General features: G+C 40.2%; 1 protein-coding gene across 6 annotated transcripts in view; it reads left to right on the forward strand.

Moving 5' to 3' along the window:
- Scaf8 (SR-related CTD associated factor 8) overlaps positions 1–12,822 on the forward strand; it is a 175,368-nt gene that overhangs the window by 43,639 nt on the left and 118,907 nt on the right. For all 6 annotated transcript variants that reach the window (XM_036168651.1, XM_036168652.1, XM_036168649.1 and 3 more), the window contains 5 exons: positions 2,614–2,767; positions 3,959–4,089; positions 7,938–8,114; positions 9,886–9,965; positions 11,677–11,794. In XM_036168651.1, coding sequence (XP_036024544.1) covers positions 2,614–2,767; positions 3,959–4,089; positions 7,938–8,114; positions 9,886–9,965; positions 11,677–11,794 — 660 coding nt within the window. The remainder of the gene's footprint in view (positions 1–2,613; positions 2,768–3,958; positions 4,090–7,937; positions 8,115–9,885; positions 9,966–11,676; positions 11,795–12,822) is intronic.

Genomic DNA, 12,822 nt, shown 5'->3' on the forward strand with positions numbered 1-12,822 from the left:
TTTCCCTCTCTCCTTTCTTCCTTCCGTTTTTTTTTTTTTTTTATTCTTATTATTTTTTGAGACAGGATTAAAGGCATGTGCCACCACTTTCCAGCCGTATAATTTTTATTTTTCTTATCATCATTTGAAATACAGTATTTTACACATTTAATGTAACCTGCATGTTAGAGTGAACCAGTGTTTATTTTTTAAATTATTTTTACTCTTAATAAAATACTATTTAATTATTGTTTTCTTTACCAATGCTTAACAGTAGCCTCTAATTTATTTTTCTTAATGTAACAAATTGCCTTAGAATAGTGATTGGTGGTTCTTGGTTATAGAACCCTTATTAATAGTTGCGATTCAGATCGTTCTGCACTGACACGAGGGAATAGCTTTTACTAGTCTTAGTATGGGGTCGGGTGATTGTTATTTATTTCAAGAAGTGGGTTTAATTAATGTTTATTTTTTTAAAAAATGATGGAAAAACCTTAAAGGTTAAGAAAAAGTCTGGTAAAACATTTTGGAACGTTCTTCGTCGTTGGGCGTGTACTTCCGCCTGCAGACCTGAACTTTCCAGGATCTGTAAGCAGTCCTTTGACCAAGGAGACTAAGTAGTAATCTCTGTGCTCCCCAGAGTGTGACATAGAGATCTGTGTAACCCAGTCTTTTCAAGTTTGTATCACTGAATAAGAGATCAGCAGCAATTGAGCCAATAGAATTTGAGGACAGAGTTGGGATTGCATGGGAACTCTGTTGGAGAAAGGTTAGGATTCAAATAAGTTGAAGTAGACTGATGGTATCCTGTAGCCTTGCCCTAAGGGCTTATGGCTAAGGTCTGCACATGCTAGCACCTGAACCCTAGGTTACAATCACAGTTCAGGAAAAGAACAACAAAAAATTGGGTTACAGTCTCATTTTGTAAATGATGAAACTGGGAGTTTAAATGTTTGTAAAATTTATCAACACAGTTGGTCTAGGACCAAGTGAATGAGAAGTGTCAAGCACACAGGTCATGAATTTTTTTTTTTTTTTTTTTTTTTTTTTAAGCTGAGGATCGAACCCCAGGCCTTGCGCTTGCTAGGCAAGTGCTCTACCACTGAGCTAAATCCCCAACCCCACAGGTCATGAATTTTACAGAAACTGCCTAAATGTGACATCATGACTGTATGAACCTCACCCAAAGTAGACTTACTCTGAATACTTGAGAAACCCAGAACAGGATGAGGTTAAAGCACATTGTTCTGACGCTTTAGACGCACCTGTAGGGACGGCTTGAGATTCTTTGAGAGTAAATGGGATGCACAGCTGCAGTCAGAGGCCTCTCAGGAAGAGACAATGGTGGAGAGGTGCAGCTTTCATTTATTTATTTTTGCCAAGTGGTAAAGGACTCAGATTATTCTAAGTCATCAAATAATGTAGAGCATTATTGATATAGAACGTAATTCTTACCCCAAGGGCCAAATTGAGGAACAATGCTAGTGGGGAATAATGTTGGCTTTATCCATCGAGGGGAGAGAGTAGGTAGGAACAGTGACAGAAGATCAGAGGAGAGGGCTGTGCCTCAGGCTGTGCACAGAGATATCTATTGCTGTGGGTTTAAAGTACATTTATGGCAAGGTTCTTAGGCAGAAATTGAGTTTGGTAAATTGTCCTTTTTCTTTTGGTCAGGGAAACATGCTGAACACAGGCGCTGAGCTACATTTCTTAAGTGAAGAAATGCCCTCTCTAAAGTTATTTAAAATAGCTTATAAAATGAATTTGTTAAGAGTCACATTAGATGTGGACTTTGTCCTGAAGTTACTTGCTAGTTCAGAAGGTAAGCATTGTATGAGTCAGGGTTAATTCACCTTTACGTGTGTGTACGCATGATATTGAGATAGAGTCCGCCTCTGCCTCAGAGTTCTCTGAATAGTGCAGACAACAGCTCAGTGATTAAGGTGCTTGCTCTCGAGGTCAGAGTGACCTTCATTTGATCCTGGGACCTATAAATGGGGCGTTGTAGGGCAGTTGAATAGGCGGCTGTGTGACCAGTCTCATGTGAATTGACATGCATAGAAAGTGGAGCCTAATTGTCACGCTGCTTATGCTAAGTATAACTTTTATTTATCTTGTGGAGATGTCAGAAGTAACTTCCCTTATTGCCTAAAACTAGGAATTGCAGAATGGTTAAAAACAATTTCAGGTTGGAATTTACCATAGAAGTATTTTAATCTCTCTTTACATTGTGTGCTTGAATAACCTATATGAAGTGAGTGCTAACATTTTGTGGGTTTTTTTTTTTTTTTTTTTTTTTTGGTTTTTCCAGACAGGGTTTCTCTGTGTAGCTTTGCGCCTTGCCTGGAACTCACTCTGTAGACCAGGCTGGCCTTGAACTCACAGAGATCCACCTGGCTCTGCCTCCCGAGTGCTGGGATTACAGGCGTGCGCCACCACTGCCCGGCAAGTGCTAAGATTTTAAAGCAGAAAATGTTAGAACATACAGAATAGTTGAAAACAATTTTTGAGACAGAATTTACCGTAGAAATATTTGACTCTCTTCTACATCCTGTGCTCAAATACTCTGTGTGAATTGAGTTGTGCTGATGTTTTGGAAGCAAATTTGAGTGCCATTTTTCTCTGTTCTTATAGAGTAAAATAGTGAGAGTATTAAACTTGTGGCAGAAGAATAATGTCTTTAAGAGTGAGATTATCCAGCCTCTTCTGGATATGGCAGCAGGGATTCCTCCCCCAGTCGTCACCCCAGTTTTGGCCAGCACCACTGCAGCTATGAGCAATACTCCAGGTATGTACCCATAGTGCGGACTCAAGTCCTACTCCTCACCCTATCTTCTGTGGGCGAGGGACAGGGGACCAGGGTGGAGCAGCTTGTGCATCGTTAATAATTGAGAGGAAGTGACGTAGAGGCTGAATGTGCTTGAATCTTTGTACTGGGGGAACAAAGGCACGTGTGTCTCTTTGAGATTGTGAAATGGATTACTTTTGCTATTAATCTAAAATTTAGAAAACAATTTGAAAAATTGATTTTCTTTTCCAACAGTCACCAGAAACATACATTTTGGAAGAGGTGTTGATTACAGTTTATTTTTGTTTTGTTGTGTACTCCCAGGGGTTGACTCCAAGCTCTGCATATGCTAGGCCAGCACTCTTCCACTGAGCCACACCCCCAGTTCTCAGTGTTTGTAACTTCTTAATCTTGTGGATAATTTAACTTGATGTTTATAGGAAATTTGGGGGATGTAATTTTTAAGAAGAACCCAAAATACTGCTTAATAAAGCTAAGGTTACTTTAATGTAATTATCTCAAAATTTGATCTTCTTGAAACATCTAAGTGCTATTTTCAGTTTTACTCTGAACCCAACATTTGTTAACTTTTTGGTACTTAGCTTTTGTTGTATGCCTCTACGAACAGATTTCTTTGTGTAACCGAGTTTTGAACAAAACATGGTTTTATTTTATACAAACTCGCAGCTTTTCTCAGGAAGGATTGTAGGTTTGTTATTTCCTCCTGTTAAAGTATTTTCTGAGCTGGGCCTGGTGATGCACTCCTTTAATCCCAATACGTAGGAGGCAGAGACAGGTGGATCTCTGTTTGTTGGAGGCCAGCCTGGTGAGTTGCAGGACCACCAAGGCTACATAGAGAAACCCTATCTCCAAAAACAGACAAACAAACAAAAAAAAAAAAAAAAAGAAGAATTTTTTGTTATTAACCTTTGATGACAGGCTTCATTAAAGTGATAGCTTAGTTTGTTTAATTAAGACAGGTGCTGGCAGATCCCATGGGAGTAGGTGGAGGTTTCCGCCTGTTTGTAAAACAAATCACATAAAGGCTTTTGGTGGTTTTCAAGATGGAGGCAATAAAGTGAAAATAAACTATTTGATTATATTTTATATATTAACTGAATGCATCTTTTTACCTCCTCACGTATTATTTACTTACTTTTTGGTGTGTGTGTGTGATGTCTTTTCAAAAAGGAACCCCTGTGACACCTGTTACTCCAGCCAATGTTGTCCAAGGCTTACCTGATCCATGGGTGTCTCAGATAACAAACACAGACACACTGGCAGCGGTTGCTCAGATCCTACAGAGTCCTCAAGGTCAGCAGGTGAGCAGTCCTCCTGTTGAGTCCTTAACAGACCACCTTCAATTTCCCTTGTCCTTTGTGTTTACCACTGGGAACCCTGCACGTGTGACTGGTGAGGTACACTTGTGACTTGTAGTTATCACCCAGTAATTCATTGTGAACATTATCTTGTCTTTGACGGTTTTCTGTGGGAAGTTCTTTCTGTATCAGAATACTGCGGTAGCACATAACTTGGGCCAACCCTTGTTAGGTGCCATTGCTATCCCACTGATAAACCAGGGTGCTTCCTGTTGTCGTTGTAGTAGGAACCAGTAGACGAGGAAGTCAGGGTAGAGAAAGTTACTGCTGTGGGGATTTGCACAGTGCTCTTGGGGGAATTGGAGATGTCGGAGGAATGTTTAGTTGTGTAAAGGAGGGTAGGGCAAGCTTGTTTCCCCTCTCTTCCCGTGTTGCTTCCTTCATTCAAGTGCTGTAGAGAGTGTCTTTTATGTGACTGTTGACCTTGGTGGTAAGGTCATGTTTATGTTGTTTTTTTTCTACTATATTATATTGTTTTGATAATTGTGTGACTCCAGGTTGTTTCCTAATATTGCTATTTTAAGATAGATCTGAGATTATTTACTAGCTGTTAATAATAGCTTTTCCATTTTCATTTTTCTAATCTTTATTGACAGTTATAAATTGTAAAAACTATACTATATGGTTTTTGTTTTATTAACAATGTAATTGTGTGTTTATGAAGCAGTAATACGATATTCAATGCAAAATAAAATTTGTAATGATCAGATTGGGGTAAATTGCATATTTACTACCTTAGCCATTTATTCTTTTTGTTGTGAACAGTCCAATTCTCTTTCTTGGATGTGATTTAAATAACCATTGTCAACTATAACTGCCCTCCTTTCCTATAGAGCATTAGTTAACAGCCTTCTTACTCCTCACTCTGCTGTATGTGGAACTATTAAAGGGGTAATGTTTCAACTTCAACCTGGACTGTGTGCACTAGCCGCCTCTTACAAAATCGTAAAGATTTTGTTACTACTGTATGTGTTTTTGTGTGCATGCACCTAAGTGGGTGGAGGCCACAACTTGCATGAATTAATTCACTCCTACCATGTGGTTCCTGGAGTTTGAGTAAACCCAGGTCATCAGGCTTGAAAGCAAGCACCTTTCCCCACAGAGATACCTCACCAGCTCTCTTAAGTGTTTTTGTTTTATTGTGTTTTTTAAGATTTTATTTTATTATTTTATTTATGTGTGTATCTGGAGGCCAGAAGAGGACACTGGATCCTACAGGTGGTTGTGACCTGCCTGACATGGATGCTGGGAACCAAACCTGAGTCCTGGAAGTGTGGCAGGTGCTACCACTGAGCCATTTTTTTTCAATCTCATGCTTTGTTTTGTTTCTTAAAGATGGCTGAAGAACAGGAATAGGTATTGCTGCAATTGTAGTTTGCTCTGTTCATCATTGGTGACACGTTTGTTAAGTCTCAGACTCCCTGTTGAATAGGTTTCTCTTCCTGTTTTCAGGAAATGTGTTCTCAGATAGTAAATCTGATTGATACAAAGCTGTTGTCCTGGTCACGGCTTAGCCCTTGTAGAATTAATTGAAGAACGATGAGAAGCTTAGTGAAAGCATCCAGTCTGTGAGGAGTTCTTTGTTCTGCTGTTACAGTGTGACTGTTTCCTCATGACTTTCCAAAAGCAGACCAGGCTTTTCAAGGACTTAGGTGCTACCCACTTATCTGCTCCCCTGCTGTGGTAAACACTGACTGAAGCAACTTGGGAGGGTAGGGTTCTTTTGTCTTACACTTCCAACCTGGAATTAGAGACCATAGAGGTTCCCAATTCACAGTCAGCTAGCTACCTTCCTTATACTTACCCAGGCCCTGTTGCCTAGGGATGACATTACCCACAGTGACCTGGGTTGTCCTACTTAAATTACCAGTTAAAATGTTGCTGCTGCCTGGGCAGTGGTGGTGCACGCCTTTAATCCCTGCACTCAGGAGGCAGAGGCAGTTGAATCCCTCTGAGTTTGAGGCCAGCGTGGTCTACAAAGTGAGTTCCAAGACAGGCTCCAAAAGCTTCTGTCTTGGAAAAAAGCAAAAAAAAAAAAAAAAAAAAAAGGAAAATATTGCTAAGACATGGCCATAGGCCAGTCTGACTGAGGTAGTTCCAGTGAGATTCCCTCTTCCCAAGTGAAATTAGGTTTGTGTCAAGTTGACACCTGGAATCTAACTATGACATTCTATCCCTTGTTAACTTTGACACAACAAACAGCACTTTACACTGTGACTTCCCCTTTGTTGGTTCATCAGATCTTACATTGAGTTGTAACACAAAGCACACTACAGCTTCAACTGCTCCACAGTCTTTAAAATCCTAAGTCCCTTCATTGTGGGCTCCTGTCAATTCCAAAACACATGGCATACTTCTTACTCCTAGAAGGAAGAAGCAGAGCACAGTGCAGTCAAATCAGACTGACACCGATATCCAACAGTGGGAAAAGCTCACTGTCTGACTCACGAGCAGGGTTGACTCCAGGGTATTGGCTAGTCCCATTTCTCTGTCTCTGCCATTCACAGCACATGTACAGCTTGTCTCAGGCTCAAGCCAGCTCCACCTCACACGTGCTTCTGTCCGGAGTGGACTTCCACTGTCCTGGCATCTCCAGTGTGCTGGGGGCACCATTGCAACTGAGGCTGCACCTTTGCCAGTGACCTTTCCTGGCTTCTTCAGGGACCCTGACCCTGGTGCATAGTGCCACTCTTCTGTTTATTTTTATTTTATGTGTATGGGTGTTTTTCCTGAATATTTGTGTACCACATTCTTGCATAGTACTCAGAGAGGCCAGAAAAGGGTGTGGGATCCCCAGGACTAGAGTTACAGATGGTTGTGAACTGCAATATGTGTGCTGGAAATTGAACCCGGGTCCTCTGGCAGAGCAGCCATGCTCTTACTTGCCAAGCCATCTCTCCTGCCCATAGTTGTGCTTTTTACCTTCTTTTGTGACCCCTTTAATCGTTCAAAACCAGTTCCATGTGGAAGATAGTATTTGCCAGATTGTCTTGCCACCTGATGTGAAGTCTCAGCCCCTGCTGCCCACAGCTTCTGTGCTGACCCTGAGGAAATACTTCCCAGGCGATTTCATTGTGGCTAATTTTTCATTCCCAGCTGTCCAGCCTCTGTTCTTTTTTTTTTTTTAATATTATTTTTTCCCCCAAGATTTATTTATTTATTATGTATACAGAAAGAAGAGGGCGCCAGATCTTATTACAGATGTTTGTGAGCCACCATCTGGTTGCTGGGAATTGAACTCAGGACCTCTGGAAGAGCAGTCGGTGCTTTTAACCTCTGAGCCGTCCCTCCAGCCCCAGCCTCTGTTCTTCCAGCAAAGCGTATTAAGAAGGTTGTCCACCTTCTGTAATAATTTTCATTTCTGTGTTAAAACACCATGACTAAAAACAACTTATGCAGTAGTTTGTTTTGGTTCAGATGTCCAGAGGGAGACACCCCAGAGTGTTGAGGGAAGCATGGCAGCAGGCGTTGAGAGAATACAAGAAGCCAGAGAACACATCTTCAACTGCAGACACAAGCAAAGAGTGTGAGCTGGAAGTGTGGCGAGGCTCTAAGTTCTCAAAACCTGTCTCCAGTCTTCACCCCCCCCCCCCCCAAAAAAGTTCATAACCTCCCCAAACAGCACCATCATTGGGGGCCTATGTGTTCAGATACTTGCATCTGTTGGGACATTTCTCTTTCAAACCACCACACATTAAAAACACTTTCTCTTTAGGATGATAAAATTTATTGGCTACAAATGTTTACTCATAAAGATTCAGTATCTAAAAATGCTATTTTTTCCCTTCCAGCTTCAGCAGCTCATACAAACCTTACAGATACAACAGCAGAAACCCCAGCCTTCCATCCTACAGGCCTTGGATGCTGGTCTTGTGGTTCAATTGCAGGCACTGACAGCACAGCTTACAGCTGCAGCCGCAGCAGCCAACTCCCTTACACCCTTGGATCAGGGAGTCTCCTTCAACAAGGTAGTAGTTATAAATAATACCTGATTTGTTTATGTGAACTGATAGACTTTACGTCATAGCATTTAGATTCTACTTTGTGCATTGTATTTCATTGTAGACTTTTGTTGGTGTGTGTTTTTGATAGAACCTTTTTATGTAGCATATCTTGGCTTCTACTACACTATCTGCCTGCCTCAGCCTCCCAAGTGCTGATTTGGGTGGTTTATGAAGTTCTGTAATTTGACCCGATAAAATAATCAGTATGTGAAAACTCAAAGGAAAAAACATTCTGTAAGATGACATTATTGTATATTTTATGTGTAGGTTTAACTGCAAAAAGTAGGGTTTTTAAAATTGAGGCTGTTTTGTGTATAGCTTTTTTTTGTGTGATGTGTTCTTGATTGTCAGTTTGGAGTGTATCTTGGAAGTGGTATGTATGTGTGTATATACATATGTATGTATGTGTGTATGTGTAGTTGGTTTTATATTTACTCTTTTTTTCTTTGCTCTTTGGGGGCCCACCACCTAGCCCCCAGATAATCACACGGAGACTTATTCTTGCTTAAGAATGCCTGGCCTTAGCTAGGCTTATTTCTAGCCAGCTTTTCTTAAATTATTGTGTCTACCTTTTGCCTCTGGGCTTTTACCTTTTTCTATATCTGTCTATCTTTTATTTCCTTCTTACTCCTTGTCTGGCTGTGTGGCTGGATGGCTGGCCTTTGGCATCCTTTTTCCTCTTGTTCTCGTTTCTCCCTCTTCTCTCTTTTAATCTCTGCCTGCCAGCCCTTCTCCTGCCTGGCTATTGGCTGTTCAGCTCTTTATTAGACCATCAGGTGTTTTAGAAAGGCACAGGAACACAGCTCCACAGAGCTAAACAAATGCAGCATGACAGAATGCAACACGTTTGCATCATTAAACAAATGTTCCACAGCATAAATGAATGTAACTCATCTTCAACTAATATTCCACAGCATGTATGTATGTTATTCCTGCTACCATTATTTTCTTCAGAAAATTAATACTGATTTCTTGGGTAGTGACTTTATTTCTTGGATTATGAGCCATTTGGCCAATCACTCTTAATTTAGTCCTAGTAGCTAGACACATTTTAACATTGAGTTCTTGCTAGGACTGGTTAACAATTGATTATGACCCTAGATTTTTTTTTTTAAGTTATAGTTCCATAATCCTTCATTTTCTGTAAACATTGTTTTGTGAGCTGGGCATGATGGCGCACGCCTTTAATCCCAGCATTCAGGGAGGTGGATCTCTGAGTTGGAGGCCAGCTTGGTCTATAGAGCAAGTTGCAGGGTAGCCAGGGCTACACAGAGAAAACTTGTCTCGAAAAACAAAACTCTTAGTATTTTTACTGCCTATGTCCAAATGGTTTGTGATGATGAAGTTGTCCCTCAAGTCCTCAGGAGATCATTCCTGCACCTCCGGAGGAGCCTGAAACCATGTATGAATGTCTATATGTACTTGTGATAATGCTTATAAGTAAATAGGCACAGTGAAAATAGAAAACAATAATATAATGAGCCTGTATGATGACTTCTCTTGAATCATGGCAATCATGTTTTCAGACTACACTTGTGAGTGAGTGAAGTTGCAGGGATGACTGCGTGTGAGGGGCTGCTGTATGTTACAGCACTCTAAACGTAGGCATCACAATGCCTTACTCTACTGTGGGATAATGTAAAATGGCACAGCATCCTTACTTCACATCACAGATAGCATTATAATTTCCACGTGGAAGCACTTTCTCATTTGTCTTTTTCTTCCCCTTCCATAGAAGTTGATGGATAGGTTTGATTTTGGGGAAGATTCTGAGCACAGTGAAGAATCCAAAAAGGAAATTCCTACTCCTCAACTGTAAGAATTATGTTTTTCTTTCTTTCTCTGTTGTTCTAAATGCTGAGTGGGATGGTAACAGTCTTAACACTTGGAGTGAGCTTTTCATAAGGAGTGAGCTTTTCATAAGCCGGGGTGTTGCTTTAGGCTGTAAGCAGTGAAATTATGGAGGGCCATGGACTTGCTGTCTTATTACCTCCCTAGATTTATTTGGACTCTTTCAGATCTTTGCAAATAGTTGGAATATATCAAAGTTCCCTATAGGAAAATAGATAAGCATTGGTAAGTGTAGTTGTGATTATTTTAAATTATATCTCTGTTGGCTTTAAATAACTTAATTGTAAAAATATTTGTAATAGCAGGGCTGATGCTTCTGCCAAAGTCCACTTCTAGAAAGTATGGCAATTTCTGAGAAGTGCATTAAACCAGTTAGAATTAAGGATTGGTATTATATGGGGTTTGTTTATTTAAAAATGGATTTTGTGTTTTTATTGAAATTGGTGACCTACACTACTCCACCCCCCCCAAAGGTTGTACAGAGCCCTATGTTTTGTGGCTGGACTTGTCAAGACTAGTAGGAGAGAGTGAGAGGAGGGAGAGGGAACAGGACGGGAAACGCCTTTGGGACTCTTCAAGCAGACAGTATTAGTTTTTATGTACTGGGGCAATGTAAATGAATACTTAAACTAGAAATACATCCTTTTGATACAGGGATTTTCCTTGACAGAGTTTGAAAGTAGTATTTTAGAGTCTAAATAGTGAAGCTGGAAGGGCCATTTGAGGTCATGTAGATGAAGGAGCTAAACAGTGTATGAATTTCTTAATAGCCCTATTGGTAGAGCCAGTGATTTCCTACCTTCTGAGGAAAGCTAGTGTGACTGTTAGTGTTACATGCTGTTCTGTTGAACCAAATTTCCTCATTTCCTAGACACTAGTTCAAACGTTCTGTTTTAAAGAAAGGAAATAAGTAGACTCCATTGGTCTTTCAAGAAATAACCTTTCAATATTTGAAGATAGATATCACTCTTCTCCGTAGGTTTATTTGCTCCAGATGATGTACCCCGCCCCCCCCAACTGTTTCAAGACCTGTCACCATTCTGCTTACCCTTTTTGGGTTGCCCTCTTTTTTTTCTTGTCTTACCTATGGCACTTAGAATTCCAGCTGTATTCCAGGTGTGACTTTCCCAGAGCATAGTTTCTTTTTTCTAAACACTGTCTGTTTCTAATTCTTACCTAATAATAACATGATGCTTTTCTAAAGGAAACATACTCTGTAAAGTTTATGGGCAGTGAAAATTATAGATTTTACACCTACTGATTGAGGGACTGTCTTCCACTGTCTCATGGTTAAACATGGAGTTATTAAAAATTGACAGTGTTTGTAAACTTTTCCCTTTTTCACAAGTGTTCTGAGATTTTCTTACAGTACTCTAATAATTAGAGTCACTAGTTGATAGGTACAGCACACCCATGCGTGCAGCATGAGGCAGTAATGCCAGCTCTGTAACAGAGTGTCTCTAATGTTTATTTGTTGAAACATTATTGAGTATATTTCTCTTCCAGTGTATTAGTGTTCCACAACATTCCACTTTGAGTATTAATATTTTAAAAAGAAAACACTGTAATAAATAGAGTGCATTGTGTTAGATGTTTTGGTTTTCTCTGAATACTCACTTTGATATTACCTTTCGTGCATCTTAACATGCATCATCTTCACTCTTTATCATTTTAGTTCTCATGTTTCCGAATCTGTGAACAACTCCATCTTCCATCAGATTGCGGAGCAGCTGCAGCAGCAAAACCTGGAGCACCTTCGACAGCAGCTCTTGGAGCAGCAGCAGCCTCAGAAGGTCTGGGCCATCTGCAGTTACTGTGCTCTGCAAATGGGCATTCTGAGGGAGGCTTGGGTAGTGTTCGTTCCTGGTCTCTGGGGCCATTTGTTACTTTTGTTTCTAAGGTATTTCCTTCCCAAGACCTTTGTAGCAGTTCCTATTATAAAAAGATGTTTCTGGCAGTGTACCCAATCCATGTGATAGAAATGTATTTCATGAAGGAGAATAGAAGATAGACGTGGGTTTTGGAGTTACCTCTTAAAGCTTCCTGTTTTCTCCTTTCTGCTCTACTTGCTTGTCTGGGAAGGAATGCCAATTATGTTGATGATGGTAGTGTCCAAAGTAGATGACCATCTTCCAATTTTTAAAAATTTCCCTCCCAATGCCATATGATAGGGAATCGTATTACACATAGGAGAGGCATATTTACACTTAATTTTCATGAAGTAGGTATCATGACTCCCATTTTACTCCAAAGGAAGTTGCAGTGTAGTGACATGAAAGATCTAATACAATGTATACAGCTAATAGTGTCAGATCAATTTTAAGGCATACCTTTATTTTGTGCATAACTAGGAAGTTTAGTCTAACTATTGTACAGCATCCTCATGTCATTTTTAGAGATGCTAGAATATGGGAGAAAAAAGTTTGACTTTAGAAGTGATGAAATATGTCAGAAACCTACCTTTGATTTACATGAGAAACACGTGGAGATACCCACTCCATACTGTGCTCTCATCATTAAAAATGGTATCGGTGATGAATTTAAACATATTTTATGTGTGACTACATTTTTAGGAAAGTGACACATATAAAGATGGGCAGAAAAGTGGTTCTGACCTTAGGTAATGTAACCTTTTTTCTAAAGAAGTACAAACATTTGTGTAAACCCACAACAAAATTAATTCTATAGTAGCTGGGCAGTGGTGGCACACGCCTTTAATCCCAGCATTCGGGAGGCAGAGCCAGGCGGATCTCTGAGTTCGAGGCCATCCTGGGCTGCAGAGTGAGTTCCAGGAAAGGTACAAAGCTACACAGAGAAACCC

Source organism: Onychomys torridus, chromosome 19, assembly GCF_903995425.1.
Source record: "Onychomys torridus chromosome 19, mOncTor1.1, whole genome shotgun sequence".
NCBI classification, from domain to species: domain Eukaryota; kingdom Metazoa; phylum Chordata; class Mammalia; order Rodentia; family Cricetidae; genus Onychomys; species Onychomys torridus.